The sequence below is a fragment of the Chelonoidis abingdonii genome, chromosome 6 (genome assembly GCF_003597395.2).
Source record: "Chelonoidis abingdonii isolate Lonesome George chromosome 6, CheloAbing_2.0, whole genome shotgun sequence".
NCBI classification, from domain to species: Eukaryota; Metazoa; Chordata; order Testudines; family Testudinidae; genus Chelonoidis; species Chelonoidis abingdonii.
This window is the reverse complement of record NC_133774.1, coordinates 59,822,493-59,842,850: the sequence shown is the minus strand read 5'-3', so window position 1 is coordinate 59,842,850 and position 20,358 is coordinate 59,822,493. Positions and strand designations below refer to the sequence as shown.

General features: G+C 41.2%; 1 protein-coding gene across 1 annotated transcript in view; it reads right to left on the bottom strand.

Annotated features, from left to right (window-relative positions):
• Positions 1-14,523: 14,523 nt before the first annotated feature.
• Positions 14,524-20,358, bottom strand: part of ADGRV1 (adhesion G protein-coupled receptor V1) — a 460,423-nt gene continuing 454,588 nt past the window's right edge. Inside the window, exon 92 of the mRNA XM_032764111.2 lies at positions 14,524-14,965. Coding sequence (XP_032620002.2) covers positions 14,847-14,965 — 119 coding nt within the window. The 3' untranslated portion in view covers positions 14,524-14,846. The remainder of the gene's footprint in view (positions 14,966-20,358) is intronic.

The window sequence follows — 20,358 nt, the reverse complement described above, 5'->3', positions numbered from 1 at the left end:
TGGATATGGATATCAGCCTTCTTGGCAACATTTCATTTCTCTAGTGCCTTAAAACACTTATTATGCAATGACTAAGATTTTTATAGTCTTGATTTAACATGATTAAGTGGTTATATTGTACTTGGCAGTAGCTGGTACTGTTTTGAGACTCAAAGAACTGCTTAATTATGTAGAGTCAAATAAAGTAATACTTTTAAATGAATCAAGCTGTACCATAGAATCTCTATGGATGTATATTCCATTCTTGAATACTAAGAATATAGCAGACAGGATATACTACCAACCACCTGATTAGGAGGTGACAGTGATTGTGAAATGCGCTGGGATATTAGAGAGGCTACCAAGGTCTTAAAACACAATAGTAATGGAGGATTTCAGCTATCCTCATATTGACTGGGTATCTGTCACCTCAGGAACGAATGCAGAGATAAAATTTCTAGACACCAGAAGGGACTGCTTCTTGGAGTATCTTGTGCTGGAACCCACAAGGAGAATGGCAATTCGTGATTTAATCTGAAACAGAGCACAGGTTCTGGCCCAAGAAGTGAATATTGCTAAGTTGCTCAGTAATAGCAACCATAATGTAATTAAAATTTAACAACCTTGTAGGGGAAATACCAAAGAAACCTACCACAGTAGCATTTAATTTCAAAAGGGGGAACTACAGAAAATGAGGAAGCTAGTTAAACTGAAATTAAAAGGAACTGTGACATAGGTGAAACGCCTGCAAACTACATGGAGACTGTTTTCAAAACACCATAACAGAGACTCAAACTAAATGCATACTCCCAAATAGAATTTTAAAAAACAGAGTAAGATGGGACCGCCCCCCCCCCCAAAAGCTACCATGGCTAAACAGCAAAGTAAGAGAGGCAGTTAAAGATAAAAAGGCATCCTTAAAAATTGGAAGTCAAATCCTAGTGAGGAAAATAGAAAGGAGCATAAACTCTGTCAAGTCAAGTGTAAAAGCATAATAAGGCAGACCAAAAGAGAATTTGAAGAGCAAGCAGCAAAAGACAAACTGAAAGCAAATTTTTAAGCACATCAGAAGCAGGGAGACAGACTAAGTATCAGTGGGTCATCGAGGTGCTAAAGGAGCACTCCATGAAGTGCTAATGAAGCACTCAGTGAAGACAAGACTGTTATGGAGAAGCTAAATGAGTTATTTGCATCAGTCTTCACTGCAGAAGACGAAGGGGAGAGCTCTACACATGTGCCATTCTTTTAGGGGACAAATCTAAGGAACAGTCCCAGCTTGAGATGTCAGTAGAGGAAACTGATAAATTAAAAAGTAGTAAATTACCAGGCCAGATGGTATTCACTGAAGAGTTCTGAAGGCACTCAAATATGAAACTGCAGAACTATTGTCTGTGGTATGTAGCCTATTACTTAAAATCAGCCTCCATACCAGATGATAGCAGATAGCTAATGTAACACTGGTTGTTTTTTTTTAAAAGACTCCAGATGCGATCCTGGCAATTAAAGGCCTGTATGTCCAACTACAGTATCAGGTATGTTGGCTGAAACCGCAGGAAAAAACAAAGTTATCAGACACAGAAGAACACAATATGTTGGGGAAGAAACAATACAATTTTTGTAAAGAAAAAATCATGCCTCACCAATCTGTTTGAATTATTTGAGGGAAGGGTCAACAAACGTGGACAAAGATGAGCCAGTGGATAAAATGTACTTGTACTTTCAGGAAGCTTTTGACAAGGTCTTTCACTAAAGGCTCTTAAGCAAACTAGGAGTCATGGGATAAGGTCTTCTCATGGATCAATAGCTGGTTAAAAGATAGGAAACAAAGAGTAGGAATAAATGGTCAGTTTTCACAGTGGGAAGAGTTAAATAGAGGTGTCCCACAAGGGTATGTACTGGGACCAGTGCTGTTCAACATTGTCATAAAGGATCTGGAAAGGGGATGAATGGTGCTGTGGCAAAATTTACAGACAATTCAAAATAACTCAAAATAGTTACATCCAAAACTGACTATGAAGAATCAAAGAAATCTCATTAAACTGGGTGACTGAGCAACAAAATGGCAGATGACATTTAATGCTGACAAGCACAAAGTAATGCACATTGGAAAAAATAATCCCAACTATACATACAGAATTATGGACTCTAATTTAGCTGTTACTACTAAAGAAAGATCTTGAAGTCATCGTGTAGAGTTCTCTGAGAACATCTGCTCCATGTGCAGCAGCAATCAAAAAAGCTAACAATGTTAAGAACTATTAGGAAAGGGATAGATAACAAAACAGAAAATATTATTATAATGCCACTACACAAATCCATGATATGTCCACACCTTGAATACTGTGTACAGTTCTAGTCATCGCTCTCAAAAAAGGTTTTAGAATTGGAAAAGGTGCAGAAAAGGGCAACAAAAATGATTAGGTGTATGGAACAGCTTCCATATGAGGAGCGACTGAAGAGACTGGGACTGTTCATCTTAGAAAAGAAATGACAAAGGAGTGGGAAGGATATGATAGAAGTCTATAAAATCATGAATGGTGTGGAGAAAGTGAATATGGAAGTGTTATTTACCCCATCGTGCAACACAAGAACTAGGAGTCATGCGACAAAATTAATAGGCAGCAGGTTAAAACATCAAAGGAAGTATTTCTTCACACAACACAGTCAAGCTGTGCAATTCATTGCCAGGGGATGTTGTGAAGGCCAAAACTGTAACTAGGTTCAAAAAAAGAATTAGATAATTTCATGCACAATAGGTCCATCAATGGCTCTTAGCCAAGATAGTCAGGACACAACCCCATGTCGGAAACTAAGACTGGATGACAGGAAATGGATCACTCAATTGACCCAATCTGTTCATTCCCTCTAATGTATCTGGCACTAGCCACTGTCAAAAGACACGATACTGGGGTACATGGATTATGGATCTCCCCCAGCATCGCTGTTCTTATTACAATGATGAGTACTATGGAAAATCCTTAGATAGGAAATTTCACTAATTTTTGCTTGAGCCTGTGGCTATTCATCATGGTATAGTTTCATTTTCTTTCAGATTTGAAAAAGTCAAGGTAATGCAGGTCCATATTTGATTGCTGAAATATTGCAATCCAAAATGGAGCTGAAACCTAGCTTTGCTCGCCATCTCAAATTAAGATGCATTTAGATTTCATATGTTAATGTCCCCCTGCAATGTAGGCTGAAAACAGCATTATCCTGTATGGAAACAATTTTTTTTTTCTTTCCATTGATGAAAAAAAGTCTCCAGGGAATCTTTGCAAAAAGGAGCTGTAACTTTAGGTGTTTTTACACCACGGGTCTCTTTTGAGTCTTATCATGGGAGATTTGATGGTGACTTTATTGCAATTATCTGCCTACAATGTTAATGTATGTTTGAAGTCTCAGTAGAGATGTTAGTAGTGAAGGCTTCTACATTCCATTTCAACATATGCAGATTCCATATTAATCACTCTATCATAATATTTCTACAGGTTGTCCCATCATATTGGGAAACCCTCTAGAGGGGGCAGTGGTTGGAAGGGTAGTGGGGTTGAAGTAGTGGACTGTGAGAGCAGCACAGAACTAAAATTTTCTAAATCTTGAAGGAACCACATTGCCCTAGGAAGCTGCACCAAGATACTTGGTTATTGCACAGAGCCTCTCTCTCTATATGGCTAACCTGAGATTTGTGTAGAGATTCAGGAGCCTCATGCATGATATCTTCCTATTGCTACATTGTCATAGTTCATTACTCGCATCCAGAACATGTCAAGTTCAAAGTGAAAAGTTTGCTAGTCAGATGGGAACCCAAGGGTACCTTCACAACAACCACATATCATGTGATTTCCTGGCATATGTAGTTTAGCTCTGATTAAATCCCACTAGATATACAGAGAAGCTGCAAGCCAAGTTTTTGGTTGGTTGTTTTGAAAATTATTGATAAAATATACAAACAATTTCCCTGGGGAAAAAATGTGCACTCTCAGCCTAATGCATGTGCCTGGATACCCTCCTCTTCCATCCCATTCAGCCACTTGTTCTGGAGTGTGAAGTGGTATGTTATTAAATCTGTAATCAAAATGTAACCTTTCCCCTCAGACCATGTGAAAATGTCTACAACATTTGCTTAGGATAAAATACAGTTATGTTAACACTTAAACTATAGTACAAGATAAAACCCAGAATACAGAAAGAGGCAATCGGTACATTCTCTGGTAGAATAGGGGCACTTACCTTATCTTTCCCCTTAGGTTTAAAGGACATATTTTCCAACAGTTTCACATAGATATTTGGGTACACATTTGAACATGAATCAGCCTCAAAATGAACATTTGCCACAGCAACTGTAGGAATCAATTATATTAATTATTAAAATGTTTGGATCTTAGTCTCTTTGCATCCAGCAGTAGCTCTTAGCAAACTCGGATATTTCAGTTCCCCATGTATTCAGAATCTCCCCAGTTATTTTCCCTTTTGGGTTACCTGATATTTTGTAGTGTCAGAAAAGCAACCAGAAGCCTTTTCCATCATGTTATTTTTGTGATGAGGAGACAAACCTCAGCTTCTCTTTTCTTTGCAATACAGGATCATTTTCAGGAACACTCAAGCCTCATTTGCTGGTTTAGACAAGCAAGATGGTGTTCTTTTTCCATTTACTTTCTCCTTTGGAGCATGCTGCATTCAAAAACAAGGTCTGTATCCCTTGGGTGTGATGGCATAACAGTAACTGTGTATATTGGCTCAGAGGATTACTTGTCCAGCTCCTGGGGATTCTGTATAATTTTCTGATATTCAGAGGCTTATCTTTAATATAAATCTCTGGAAGTTCTGTATTAGCTATTCTACTAAAAAGTCAGTGGATCCTCTGGCAATGTATTAGCCTCCTCCATGCTATTTTCAACGTTCTGAATTGATTTGATTTTCCAGCTACTCTATCTACCAGCACTTCACCCTCCATACACAGATCCCCTCCTCATCTTTAGTCTGATTCCACATACAACGCGTGCAAGTACCTTTGCTCCTGAGGCATTTAGATTTTGATATACCAACGTGCAGAGCACTTAAAGTTAAGTACATGCATATGCCCAGCGATTTAAGTATGTGCCTAAGGGCTAGATTCACAAAGAAACTTAAGTGTGTTGATGCTGAGCATCACCATGCCTAACTTCTAGGTGCCTTAAAAAATAATAATAATAAAAAAGAAATCACTGGGATTCACAAAGCCTGAGTTCAGCACTAAGGCCAGGTCTACACCGCGACTTTAAATCGGTTTAATGGCCGATATACCGATTTAACGCTGTACCCGTTCACATGACGTCGTCATTAATATCGAGTTAAACGGCTCCTTAAATCGATTTCGGAACTCCTCAGAAAGAAGGATAGCACTAAATTCGAAAGTGATAACTCGGATTAAGGGTTCGTGTGGACTGCGAAATCGCCATTAATTTGGCCTCCTAGAGGATCCCACGGCACCACTGACCCGCTCTGGTCCGCAATCTGCACTCGAGACAATGCGGAGTGCCGGTAACAGGAAAAAAGCCCCGAGACCTTTAGAATGACATTTCCTGACTTTCACGTGTCAGCTCTGAATCAGCAAAACGGTGGCGATGGAGTTGCAAATGCAAAAAGATAGCTCTTGCAATTGACCTTACGGGAGATATAGATCTGATCGCTGTATGGTGAGACAAAATCTGTTTTATCAGCTCAGTTAAAGAACAGGAAATCAAATGCGTTGAAAAATAAACCCAGGATACACAACGGTGCGTGACAACCGTATGGGAAACAGCCAGAGACTCAAACTGGATGCTACCCATGGAGGAGCAAGGGGTTAATAGGACTACAGCTACCATCTCACAGCAGTCTCTGAAAACTATTTGCATTCTTGGCTGCGCCGCCCAATGTCTGTAGCTAATACACGGTGTCTGCGTGTTCACGACAGCTGTCAGTCTCTTCCCCCCCCAGCATGTGAAAAGAGAAGTAAAATAAATATTCCTGAGTACTGTAATGTCACCCTTGTGTACTGATGCTGCTGGCAGAGAGTACGCGAGTTGTTGACAACGTCCAGGATACCGTTTAGTGATCTCGAGGGACCATAGATTGCTGTGCTAATGGCGTTTGCTCAATACACCTCCGGAGAAAAGGCGCCAAAGGTGTCTGCTAGCCTTCCAAAGGGAGGGGTGAGGCTGTACACCAGCACCATCCCGGGGCAATAGTTTTCTCCTGCACCATCAGGCACTGTGCTCGATCAACGACCGGAATGGAACTATGGATGCTGAGGACAGGCTACCCATCAGGATCCGCCGCTCTGAAATCGTGTAGCTTTGGACCATGGACGCAAACAATCGATTTCGTGATCCCACTGTGGACGCGCTAAACCGATTTTATTAGATCTGTTTTGTAATATCGGTTTAAGCTAATTCAAAATAATCGTGCAGTGTAGACGTACCCTAAGGCTCCCTATACAATGAATGGGAATAGATAGGCACCTGAGAATGGAATCCACAGCAGCCAGCATGGTAAAGTGACTCATCTCCTAAATTAGCCATTAGGAGATGCTGAGGAGAATGGTGTGTCCTAAATCTCACTCCTTGCTCTTGGAATTCAGCACCTAAATCCAGGTTGGAGGGAGATGCCTCCCTCTGCTTGAGATTCTCAGCTGCAAACCTTCTGTTGGTATTAGGTGCCTACCCTGTTTTTGTGGGTGGAGGCAGCAGAAGGAAGTGGAGCTCTCCCTCAGAACTTGTAGCCCCGTGTTTAGGGTATTCACAGCTTCCCAATTCAAGGCCCTCCTCCACCTGAGCATGGTATGCCTTCTCTCAAGTGAGTGTCCTAACCAATGGGCTACAACCTGATGCAGGGGCTCTCTTGCTCCCTCCTGCTGAAGCAGTTTCACTGTGGCTAATCAGAGTCCTTGGGGTGGGACTTAGGCCACACCATTCTCCTCAGCATCTCCTAAAGGCTATTTTTAGGGAGGGTGTGTGTGTCCATCCTCCAACCATTTAGAACTTTTTGGTGGCAGGAAAGGGCTCTGCTCAGCTTCAAAGTAGAGCATGCTGGGATTGTGGGCATACCAAGAAGGTTGTGTGCTTGGATTGTGAGCATGGTGGGGGCAATGCCAGAATCACAGGCATCAGGAAGCGGGAGAGTGGAGGGACAGTAGGTCAGGCAGGCACTACAGGTCAGTCAGCTAAGGTCTCTAGAGTGGTGTAATTTTATATATAAAGTCTACCAGTGATACATGGTTTCCTATTCCTTTTAGGAGCTTGGCAGTAGCAAAACCTATTTATAAGTAATATTCATATAATTCATTTGTAAGCATGTGATGACATGTTGAGCTGTCATTACAGTTTCCCTTGAAGCAGGTGGAGTCTGAGCAATCCTTTTACATACCAGAGGGACAAATTTCATGTTACATTGTACTGTGTAATAAGTACAGGGAATACAACTCAGCTGAGAGAAAGTGTGCTGCTGTAGTTGCCCCTCCAGCCTGGGCTGCTTCAGCAACACTGGGGACATTCTGTGCAGCAATTTGACCTGGCTTCAGCATTCTGTAAGAGGTTATGTTTGAATTAGAAAAGAATCTAAAATGAAGGATCCTTCACTCAGTGAAGAAAACCCTCCTATGGGTGGAGTTATGGTAATTACAAGGCTGGGTTAAGATCCTATTTACACACATTTCTCGCCCTGACAGTTGTCAGTCTAGATTAGGGTGGAAGAGAGATTGTTTTTAGATTGTTTAGTACCCTGGGTGTGTTTCATAACATGTCCTGTGTGTTGTACCCAAAATCTAGCTGCATGATTATTCACCAGCCTCCAAATCAGGCCTTGAGCTGAGGGCCTGACTGAGGTCCAGTGCTTTAGTCCACAAATTTAAAGCAGTGAATTACTAGAGAATGTTTAGTACTACTGTGTTTCATCGATAAACAGTCTAGTGTGGTACACGACTGATGAATTCCTTTCCCTCTGTGACAGAGCTTCTTCTCCACCTTGGTGGGTCCCGCACTTCTGTATAGCAGTGGCCTGGGGTATTCCTCTTTCCCTGAATTTCCCCCCTCCTACACTCTTGGGCTTGCTGTCCACACCCTGCTGGAGCAGGGTTCCTCCCAGCCTCCTGGAAGGGAGCTCTCAGTCTTTGGTAGCCCCTGCAGGTGCATTGGCCCCAAACCAGTCACTTACTTTAGTCTCTCTCCTTGGGTGGGTCTCTTCCCTCAGACCCCGCTTGGGCAGAGATCCACCCACCCTTCACCTGTGTATCTGCAGGGTTGCTTGCTTGCTTTTGTTGGTATCAGCACCACCCAGCTCTCCAATAAAAGGCATTCCTCTCACAGCTCCTAGCACATGCCTGTCTAGCTGGAGAAAAGACTTTCAACAGGTTCCAGTAGGCCCTTGACTGGCCCCAGGTGCCCTAATTAACCAAAAGTAACCCTGTTCAGCTACCAAGGAGAAAGGGACCTGCTCCTCTTAGGGCCCATGTCCTGGCACTCAAAAGGACCATTCTCCTGTAGCCATCTGGCCTGACCCCATCACACTTCCTATAAGTCTATAGCAGAATGGTGTTGGGAGTCTTTGTGAAGAACATCCCTGCATTGTCCTTCCTGCAGATGCTGGGTACACACAGACTGTGACACTGATGCTACACCCCTTGGTGAAGCACAGCTCACTGTTCCCACCCATCCTGTGTAGCACAGAGGGGTTGAAGCCAAGGCTCTGCCTTCCTCACTGTCCCTTTTGGGGTACTGTATGCCCTGAAGGCAGTAAGAGGGAGATGTCTGGATGCTCCCTTATATGCATGGAGGGAAATTCTATATGGTCCTTGCACAGTGTATAGGGAAACTCCTTCCACCGTCCTTGTCACTGTGCAGCCATCTTGGAAACACACAGCATTGCCCCCTGGAAGATGTAAATCAGTCAGGAGTTGGCAGTAGGGGATGTTCTGCTATCATGGCAGAGGCACTTATTGAACAAGTATTGTTGGCAGAAAAAGCATTGCATTATTTTCTTTAAAAAGAGATGACTATTTGTTCATACACTCAGTATCTGTAAAACCCTAGTGGCATACTTTGTATTAGTTAAGAGAAAAGACATTGGAGGGAGAGTGGGGAAAGAGCCACTCCACTACACACACCTTTGGAGCACCTACTCCCTCTGGTAGTGATAACTGTAAAGAGGCAGGGGAGAGAGACACCAGAACACAAGAGAGGGAAAGGAGGACAGAGACAGAAGAATACACAGGAGCTCAACCCATATAACTGGCCTAATACTAAAGGGTACTATTGCTGACCACAAGTTTCCTGGCTCCAGATTTAGTGCCTAATTCTGCTCCCATGGACACCTGTACTAAAATACTCATTGAGTTCAATGGCAACAGATTCATAGTGTTTTGGCTGTGGTATAGGTGTTGAATTTGCTTTTGTTAAATAAAATTCACACATACCATAACTGTTTTGGTTTTGTGTCTGCATTGTAACATGTACTTGTCTCTTGTCAATACCTGGAGCTCATCACGATATGCACCACATTTATTGTTTGTTTTGCTCGAATAGTGCAGTTATATTGAAGGGCATGGATTTTGGAAGCTGGATGGGGAACATTTTTGAATACTCTGAACTGTGGTATCCACTTTTTCCACTTCATTGTCCTCAAAGTTTAAAATGTTGAGCTAAAATCCATCCATCTTATGGCAAAACCCTCCTTTGCACTTTTGACACCAAATACTATTACAACACATTCATGGAAACCTTTCTAAGCTGCTACATTTCAGCCAGGAGCTGGGGTGAGTTGTTAAAGTCACGGTCCCAACCTATGTGCTGACAGTTCCCATACTGCACTGCTCTCTTCTGGGTCTCTAGTCAGATCCCTCAGTCTTTAACAACAGCCACTGACAAAATTATTCTATTAGTAACACCTTTCCCTATTAGTAAGACCAAGGCCTACTTCTAAAGTGTTCAGCCTTCCAGTCATTGCCAGATAGAGAGCAATAATTATGAAGATGCCTCACCAGTGGCTGTGTCTGCAGAGAGACCAGGGTAGAAGGTTGGTAGCTAATGAGTTGCAATGTTTCCTGTCAAATGTACTTAATAGCTGTGTATTTGCATAAAGAAGATGCCTCTGTGTACAGTGAATGCATGTGTGTTTGTTAGAAAGCTTTCTTACTCAGAGGCTTTCAAGCTACCATGCAGATTGGGATACACATTTACTCCCTGATCTTCGTAGAATAATAAGTCTCATTTAGTTGGTTCAATAACATCTGAAATGACGACTTACGGTTTGAACATTAGAATGCAGATAGTTGCTTCAATATATTTAGTACACACATGATGAATCAACCATGAAATGACATACATACACTTTCTTAGTTCCCTACTGTGAAACCAAATGAAGAGGGAAACACATTGAGATTTGAAGATTAAACTTTTGGCTACAGCTAACTTGTACATGTGCATGCGCGCACAATAATACCCTATAGTTAATTTAAGCAGCACAAAGGCAAATTCTGTTATGAGTAACATGGGTGTTGATTCAGAGTTGTTCCTAATTTATACCAGTGTTACTGAAAGTAGAATTTTCTGCAACAGCCCAACATACACAACACTGATTATGATGGTTAAACCAATGGAAGCTACATGCATTATCTGATGGTAGAATCTGGCACTAAATTGACTCAGTTGTCCACTATAATCCCCGTTTATTGAGTCAATCATACGAAATTATGCTTTGTGTTAAGTCATTAGTAGACAGATGAGAAATACCTGCATTGTCCAATACTCATCTTAAATAACTCAGTAAGAACACACTTTGGGGTAAAACTCTAGTATATAAAGTTTCTGGCTAAGAATAACAGTTTGTAATACCAGAAGACCACATTTTTCAATGTGCAAATCTATGGGCTTGCAGGATATAAGTCAGTGACAAATCTGGTCCCAGGATGTTAGGGGGATCTAGGGCTTGTATGGTATGGGCAGAAATTAACTAAATTATCAATCTCTGAAAATTAAAAATAATATTCTGGACATTTTTAAATGGCTGTGGGAGAACATTCACTGAAGTCAATGGAATTACTTTGGATTTACACCAGTGAAGGTGAGATCAGAATCTTGCCTAGTGACTTTCTTTAAGAAGTTTCCTAATAGGATTTTGTGCCCTAGTTAGCAAAACAATAATACTTGCTTTATTTATTTACTTGTCTGCTCAGCAAGACTCTGATGCACCAGCCAATTCAAACATCCTTTAAAAAATGTGAATACTCTATCAGGTCTATTATTATGCTCTTGATTCAACACGTAAATCATCATAAACGTCTAAAAAGCATCCCGCACTGTGTATGCTTATGTTCACTATGCCAATATATTTAAGCAGAGTTTGGAGGAGAGACGAGATGCTTTTACATGAGTTAGCATGAAAATAGATGTTTTTCTTCCAGCTGCCTAGAAAATTTGTACCTGGGCATAAAACTGCAGGTCCTCTTGCTCCTTCAGACCCAAAAGATAAGCTCCCAGGGGAACAACTAGGGGCTCTTTCTACATCTAAGAGAAGGGGTGATCTAAACATGAGTCTCTCAGTTTTGTTCATGTACAACGATGGAGCAGATGGGTCGAAATTTAGTCCATTCATTTTACATGAGTAGCTGTCTAACTATGTATTCATTCATCTGGTAGAATCTAAGAGCTACTTATACTCTGCATCAGGTTTTAAATACTGCCTGGGATCAGAGCACCAGCAGAAGCAATGACTCTTATCAATTTGAAGTCACTTCAGCTGTAAAGCTGCTCCTATCAGAGTCTGGCTGTCTGACATATCTGAAGAGGAGCATGCAGCTGCAGTGCTTTGAGATGAATCTTCATTGTCTTTTGGGTACTCAGCGAACAGCAGAAGTAAGCTGATAGAGTTTCATGCTATTAGAAAATAGGATTTCCCCCCATTTGCATTTTCTCCCAAATCATTGAGTCTGCGATGGCAAAATAGATTAGCCTTGGGATCATACACCCTACCAACATCACCAGTGGCTACAAATCCAAATTCTGCAACTAACATCACCATACCAGCTTCTTCCAAAAATGCTGATGCATTTACAGTGAACTCATAACCAGGCCCATTGAGCAACATGTCAAAGTGACACAAGATGTCAGCACTGATGGTCGTGAGTCAAAATCAAACAAGCATTCTTTTTTTATAAGCTTCCCACATGTGTGGTTGCACGTACTGCAAGCCAGTAAAACATCTGTGACTGTACTAACTCCTTTGCAATTGAGCAATCCTTTGACAATAGTGTCACAATCATCCTCCAGAACTATATTTTGGGTTAAGGCATTAGTGGACAGATGCAAAATATCTGCATTGGCCAATACTCACCATAAACTGACCCAGTAAGAACACAAAACTCCTTCAACTGCTGGTTTTCCTCCATAACAAAAACATGTATATTATCATGACAAGCAAACTGTACACACTTGGTTTTAATTGAATATGGGTGTATGAGAGTCTCAGTTTAACAGCATATTTAAGAGACACAAGCACATAGAATAGCAAGCTCCCCCCTTTGGCAGTGTCTACATATATGCTAACAGTGAAGAAATATAAATCCCAAAATATGTATAGAGCGTTCACTAGTTTGCAGAGCATCATCCATTGTGGCTGGTCCCCCAGCAAGTTGCCTGACGAATGTTTAGGTAGCATGCACCAAATTTTTATGACTGTCCCTACGGTACCTAGCTTAGGAGCATGTGTTCAAGTCTTATTGACATTAATAGCTCTTAATGGGTGATTAAATTCTGTCCTAAATAAAGAGGCTTTCCTGAATTGGGGCCCAAATCACAGAGATTCAAATTATCCATCTGCTGTATTGCCGTTGACTTCAACAGTATCAGGATTTGACCTTCAGTCCATATTTGCTTTCTTGTGTTCTCCACACAACAACAGTGGACAAAGGAACTGGCATCCAGAGAACTTAGGACACTGCTCAACAAAATGCATGTTTAAATTTAAGCATGAGCTTAAATCCTATTAACTTCAGCTGAAGGTTTCACATTTTCTAGGCTGTATATTCACACTGAAGAGTAATTGGCTTCAGCAAAACAGGGAGACACACCTACTCCCTGCCCACTGTACTACCAGATATGTATGTGTCATTGATAAAGGACAGTATTAACATTTATTTAGTTATGAAAATCACAGAATAGATTCCTTTATTTCTGATCAATTGCAGAACCATAGTCAAGGTACACTTATTCTGGTCCTGTAATTACCTCTCCTCCACTCTGCCCACAGTCATAGCCAGGGCTATTTCTCACATTTGAAAATTTGACTAAAAGTATGTATTTTTTACTCTCACACTTCTCCAAGAATGATTGAAGTGATGGTACTCATACTTCCCACAATCATGTCCTTCTTGGAGGAGACCAAACATGCAGAAGTTCAGAAAACAGAAGTTCAGAAAGTTTTAAGCATATGCAAATATGGGATTATCATGGAAGCTGGACAACAATACCTGTTAACGACAGCAGGATATACCAGACAAGCATTATAACAGCTAATTTATTTCTTTTTTATTTAGGAACAAATGATAAAGGTTACACTTTAGTTAAAGATCCCACACAGCCCTCTTAAAGACAGTTTGACTGGCAAGGTCTTTGATGTCACTCAGTTACACAAAATGCAATTATAAAATGCACTATTTCGAATTAAAATTTCCTATAAGTGTTCCCATATTACAGGTTTCTTTTAAAAAAGAGCACTTGTTGCTCAGAGCTTTCCCAATTTAAAGCCTTCAGGCAAGTCCCTAATATGTGAAAGGCTTGTTTAGAATTTACACTACTTCCACAATACACCATTTAAACAAAAAGTGTTCTGTGGAGAACTACTTTGGCCTCCCTGTCTAATGTTTTTTTCAGCTTCTCTGTGCAGTAACACACAATTACTTATTCTTATAAGGTTGTTAAGCTTCCCCTTCTGAATACTCAGCTGCTTCCAGTGTGTCTTGTTCAGAGGAAAACACCAGCCGTCCCACACTCCCCCGGCCACTTTTTTGTATGCAGGTTTGTAATTCTAGGTTACTTATCTGACCCTCTTGTAATGCAATTCTTAACCCTTAAACCAGCTACACAACCCTCTATACAAAGATGATTAGACAACTCCATTCATTGAAATCCCTCCTACAGATTTTCTGCTGGTGTATGAGAAGTAACTTAGTTTAAAAAAACAAAAACAAAAACCCAACAGCAGTGTAACAGAACCATCAAGATATACATACACCTACTGAGTGATCTTTTAACTGTCCTATATCTCTCCTTTCCTTCTATTTGTTTCTGACCCTCACATGTTGTGTCATGTCAGAATTTAAATTGTAAGATCTCTGGAGCAAGCACTGTGTCTTTACTTGCTTCTGTGATGCTCACAGTTGTTAGCTCTCAAAAAACAAAGAACATGTTACAGGGAGAGACTGTGTCAATAAAATCCTCTCCTGCTCAACTATAGTTGACCACCTCAATTTCCAGTTCCAGAAATATTATTTTTCACTTGGACAATGCTCAGACACAAATAACAACAGACGTGTTTCTATCAAACGAATTCTACTGGGTTTATTAAATGGTGTTATACAAAAAGGTTAATTTAAAAAAATCTACACTTCATGGAATATGTGCATCCACTCAGAGGATACAAATCTGGGCCAACTTCCATTGAATCTGTTGATGATCAGTCACTGTAAAAATGTACAGGTTATTTTCCGATATACAAAAAGAACACCTATCATTCTCTGTTAATCATTCAATACAGCTCACAGCACTCTACCACACAGCTGCATGTAGTGTTTTAGTGCAAAAGGAAATACAAATATAAAAAGACGGAGATTTGAATAAAAAACAACAACAATGGTGTTAGAGGTGAGTGTCTGCTATGGGTATTCTTCTAAGTTCTACAATCTGTGAGTTAGCCATGCTGCCTCCATCCTGGCTGCCATGGTAGGAATCATTATCACTGATATTGAGGCCTGCACCTGAAACACAAAGCCAAGGAAAAAACAATGAGAACTGAAGACTGAAACAGCAAGGATGAGATCATATCCTGTTAAACAGGGAAACCTGCCCTACTTCTCTATTCTTATTACAGCAGCTCTTCTCCTCCCCCACAAAGGTACAGCGGATTTTCTGATATGGTCTATAGCTTTGCACCCACAGACTGTAGGTTCATTTAACTGAGACACATCTCTGCACCTACACTTGTTCATGCCTTTGCCTGCAACGTAGGTCACTTAAATGTCTCAGTACCTAATTTGATGGTGTGAACAGGTACTCAGATGTCTACCTGGCAGTCTCTGTTTCCCTGACATCACATGCATAAATGGAAGCCTCGTTAAGGTTCCGTTCCAAATTTGACCCACAAGAGTTTTTTCTTAGGTGATTCATTTCTAGTGGTGGAATCTACCATATGATGCTAAAATGATAATTTAAGTTGTTTCAATAGGGTTCTACTTTCAACATGACCAAAAGGACAGGTTAAATATCCTTCCTTAACTCTCCCTGCTTAAATCTACAACTGGCACTGGATAATGCATTGCGCTTTTCCTCTAGTGCAAGGTAACACTGTAGTAAACAAAGCATAAATATGAACAGCTCTTATTTGGGCTTTTCGGGACTTGAGATTCAGATTTATTCAGAACTGCACATCAATGAAATTAAGTGTGATAACTCCAAAACAGATTAACACCAGACATTACTTTCCAGTGAAATCAGTTACAAATAGCCAAGGGCTAAGGAAAATTACACAGACTAGGCAAAATCCAGGGACTCCAGTGATTGCAAAGGAGTTACACCAGGAATGAGATTTGGCTCACTAGGAAAATGTGCTCATGAAAGCCATCATTTCCAATTTTTCAGGCTAAAATATTTTAAGAAATATAAATCAGTTGTAAAGCTGACTTCTTGCTCTTCAATCCCTAGCTGGCATCCTAGGCTTTAGAATGTTTAGGAATGGAAAGGTTGGGGATCAACAGTTTTCCTTTTAAGTTTCAGAAGGTGCCTCATATCTTTTTAGGTCACCAGATGCTCTCTCCTTTAGTAAGTTTCACCATGCACTTCCAAATAGGAAACTGGAGTGGGGAGTAGGGGCACTGAATATAGGAAATGTGAAAGATCAGCTATAAGAGATAGTCAGACTGTGATAAGGAGAAGGACTTAGAAGGAAGCAAAGTGACAGGTTTACTTTTGCAAGAAGGTATAACACTCTGGGTGTGTGATACCTGAATTCATTCAGGAGGGAGATCACCATCAAGCAAGGGAGGTGTAAAAAGCTGTCTCATGGGGGCAAGATATACTATAATGCTAGCTGTGCAGGAGTTTAGACTCTGAATTAGCGAAGTTCTTAATTTGAGGAGTAGGTCTATTGAAGCCAGTGTGCCTACTCCCACATTTAAAGTTAGATGTGCTTGAAAGGCAACACATATAAAATAAATGAAAATTATTTTTTGTACAAAACAGTTAGCCTGTAGAATTTATTGCCCCAAGATATTTTTATGACAAAGAGGTGAATGACTTTCAAAAAGGATTAGACACTTAAATGGTTAATGAGGATTATTTTACAATGTACATGAACCCTCATGCTTCAGGGTACTAGATAATCACTAACTGATGGTATTAGAAATAAATTTCTCTTGCAGGCATGTTATTCTAGAATTGTCCGCTGTGGGGGTTTCTTGAAGCATCTGGCACTGGTCACTATTAGAGACAAGATACTGGACTACATTGACTAATCTGATATTGCAGTACTTACATTCCTAAATGGAACATGGCCATGCAGCATCCTTTTAGGAAGAAGACAACAGTACTGTTGTGTTTAAAGTAGGTTAATTCTCTTTATAACAATCACTGTTCTGACAAAATGTTTAGGAATTGATCCTTTTTAGGAATTAGAGTTTCAATGTAACCAGGATACCAAACTACCAAACAGTAGGTCTACAGATTAGTAAGGCTAGGAGTGTTTACAAGACAAGGTTTGCAGAGTTCATTGGGCCAGCTTGTTCTCAGTTTAGGGCACATTTTGCCTCAGAACTAGATGTAATCATTTCAGAGTTTATCTTGCAAAACCAGCGAGGCCCCTCCAGCGACATCTACTGGTCAAAAGATTTATTCAATGAATCCCAACACTCAGCATACTTTAATAATTGTTCCATATGAAGGACCCAGGTTTGATCTTACTTAGCTGCCTGCACACGTATCAAGCTTTCACTATAACGTTGGTACAAAATTTGGGGGGTATTTTCAACTTGTTATTTTTATCTGTTGTACACATTTTCTAGGGGTATTTTTATCATATTATATACACATACACTATATTCTGTATCCATCACACTTTTATAGTCAATGTGCAATATTAGACATTAAATACAAAAATCAGATGGTAGATATACACACACTCTTACACTTTACATCTTGTTTTATGGGATTGGCTGGCTACAGAAATTGGTAGAGTAATATGTCACCAATTGATATCCATACCTCTAGTGACAAATTTTAGGATTCAATGGAAATGAGTCCTTGGTCCTAGTGGAACCATGTCCCCCATCCACTATTTCAACTAGCACCTCTGTTAGCAGTGACAGAGGAGAAGCCAACTGAATAGGCAGGGAGGTCACCTTCTCCCTCTTTCTCACCTTTTGACTTGTTCCTTTCAGATTGGATATGAGGTGAATTGGTGAGGCAAGATGGGGGAGCTAACACTGCCATTGCCTGTACCATCACTGTGGATAAAAAGGACTTTTCCCTACAAAGAGTTTATCCAGCACCTTTCAGAAATGCTAAACAACTGAACATTTCAGCCAATATTTTCAAAAGTGACTTCTAGTTTTGGGTTCCCAATCTGAGACACTGAGTCTCAAATTGAGCACGCAAAATGATGACTGTTTTGAAAATGTTGACCAATTCTATACTATACTCAACAAATTATCATGGGAAGCTTACATGGTGTTATGTGTTGTATTTTAATAATAGATTTACTTTTCAAATTATTTTTGATTTTGGAGGGTTTTTTAATTATTAATGCAGAAGGGCCAAATTCAGGCTGGCAGTGAACAAAACTGCACTAAACATTGCAAATATGGGTCATAAACCTCCCTACCATGGTTCTGTCATCACTTGATAATCTCAAGCAGGGCAGGCTCCAGGCACCAGTGCAGGAAGCAGGTACTTGGGGCAGCCAATGGAAAGGGGCAGCACGTCAAGGTCTTTGGCGGCAATTCGGCGGCGGGTCCCTCTCGGAGGGAAGGACCGGCTGCTGAATTGCCGCCAAAGAATGAAGTGGTGTGGTGGAGTTGCTGCCGATTGCAGTTTTATCTTTTTTTTTTTTCCCTTCGTTGCTTGGGCGGCAAAAAAGCTGGGGTCACACCTGATCTCAGGTGTAATATAGTGGTGCAGGGGTAGGCAATCTATGGCACGGGTGCCGAAGGCGGCACATGAGCTGATTTTCAGTGCCACTCACACTGCCCAGATCCTGGCCACTGGTCTGGAGGGCTCTGCATTTTAATTAAATTTTAAATGAAGCTTCTTAAACATTTTAAAAACCTTATTTACTTTACATACAACAATAGTTATCAATATATTATAGACTTATAGAAAGAGAACCTTCTAAAAATGTTAAAATGTATTAATGGCACGCGAAACCTTAAATTAGAGTGAATAAATGAAGACTCTGTAAAAGCAGCAGAGAATCCTGGCACCTTATAGACTACAGATGTTTTGGATCAGAGCTTTCATGGTGAATACCACTTCGTCAGATGAATGTAGCGGAAATTCCAGGGCAGTATATACAGCTAGCAAGCAGCTAGAGATTACGAGTTAGTTCAATCAGAAGAGGATGAGGCCTGTTCTAGCAGTTGAGGTGTGAAAACCAAGGGAGGAAAAGTTGGTTCTGTATTGGCAAGCCATTCACATCTTTGTTCAACCCTGAGCTGATGGTGTCAATCTGCAATGAATTGAAGCTCAGTATTTCTCTTTGAAGTCTGGTCCTGAGTTTTTTTGCTGAGGATGGCCCACTTAGGTTCTGCTATAGTGTGCCAGGGAGGTTGAAGTACTCTCCTACAGGTTTTGTATATTGCCATTCCTATATTCGATTTGTGCCATTTATCTTTTTCATAGAGACTGTCCAGTTTGGCGCGATGTACACAGCAGAGGGGCATTGCTGGCATGATGGATATATTACATTGGTGACGTGCAGGTGAATGAACCGGTGATGGTGTGACTGATCTGCTTAGGTCCTGTAATGTGGTCACCGGTGTAGATATGTGCAGTTGGCATCGGGGTTTGTTGCATGGATTGGTTCCTGAGCTAGAGCTCTATGGTGCGGTGTGCAGTTGCGTGAGAATACGTTTCAGGTTGGCAGGTTGTCTGGGGCAAAGGATTGTCTGCCCCAAGGGCTGTGAAGCGTGGGATCATTGTCCAGGATGGGTTGTAGATCCCTGATGCTGGTTGGAGGGGTTTAGCTGGGGCTGTATGTGATGCAGTGGAGTCCTGTTGTTTTCTTTCTTGGGTTGTCTTGCAGTAGCAGCTTCTGGAGTACCGTCTGGCTCTGTTGATCTGTTTCCTTATTTCCTCGTGCGGGTATTGCAGTTTGAGAGTGCTGTGGAGATTTTGTAGTGTTGTGTCTGTCTGAGGGGTTAGAGCAGATGCGGTTGTACCTCAGTGGCTTGGCTGTAGACAATGGATCGTGTGATGTGCCCGGATGGAAGCTGGAGGCATGAAGGTAGGCATAGCGGTGTGATAGCTTTTCGATATCAGGTGGTGTAATGTGACCATCACTTATTGCCACTGGTGTCTAGAAAGTGGACCGCCCGTGTAGATTGGCCAGGCTGAGGTGATGGGTGGGGTGGAAACTGTTGAAATCGTGGTGGGAATTTTTCCAGAGTCTCCTTCCCATGGGTCCAGATGATGAAGATGTCATCAATGTAGCGTAGGTAGAGAAGGGCGTGAGTGGGATGAGAGGTGAGGAAGCGTTGTTCCAGGTCAGCCATAACAATATTGGCATATTGTGGGCCATGCGGGTACCCATAGCAGGCCACTGATCTGGAGATATATTGTCATCAAATTTGAAATAGTTGTTGGTGAGAAAGGCACAGAGCTCAGCAGCCAGTGTGCTGTGGCATCATCAGGATACTTTCCTGACAGCTTGTATTCCATCTGGTGTGGGATGTTTGTGTAGAGAGCTCTACATCCATGGTGTAGGATGGTGTTTCTGGGAGGTGACCAATGCATTGTAGTTTCTTCAGGAAATCAGGGTGTCACGCGAGATAGCTGGGAGTGCTGGTGGCATAGGTCTGAGTAGAGAGTCCACATATCCAGACAGTCCTTCAGTGAGAGTGCCAATGCCCGAGATGATGGGGCGTCAGATTCCGAGTTTGTG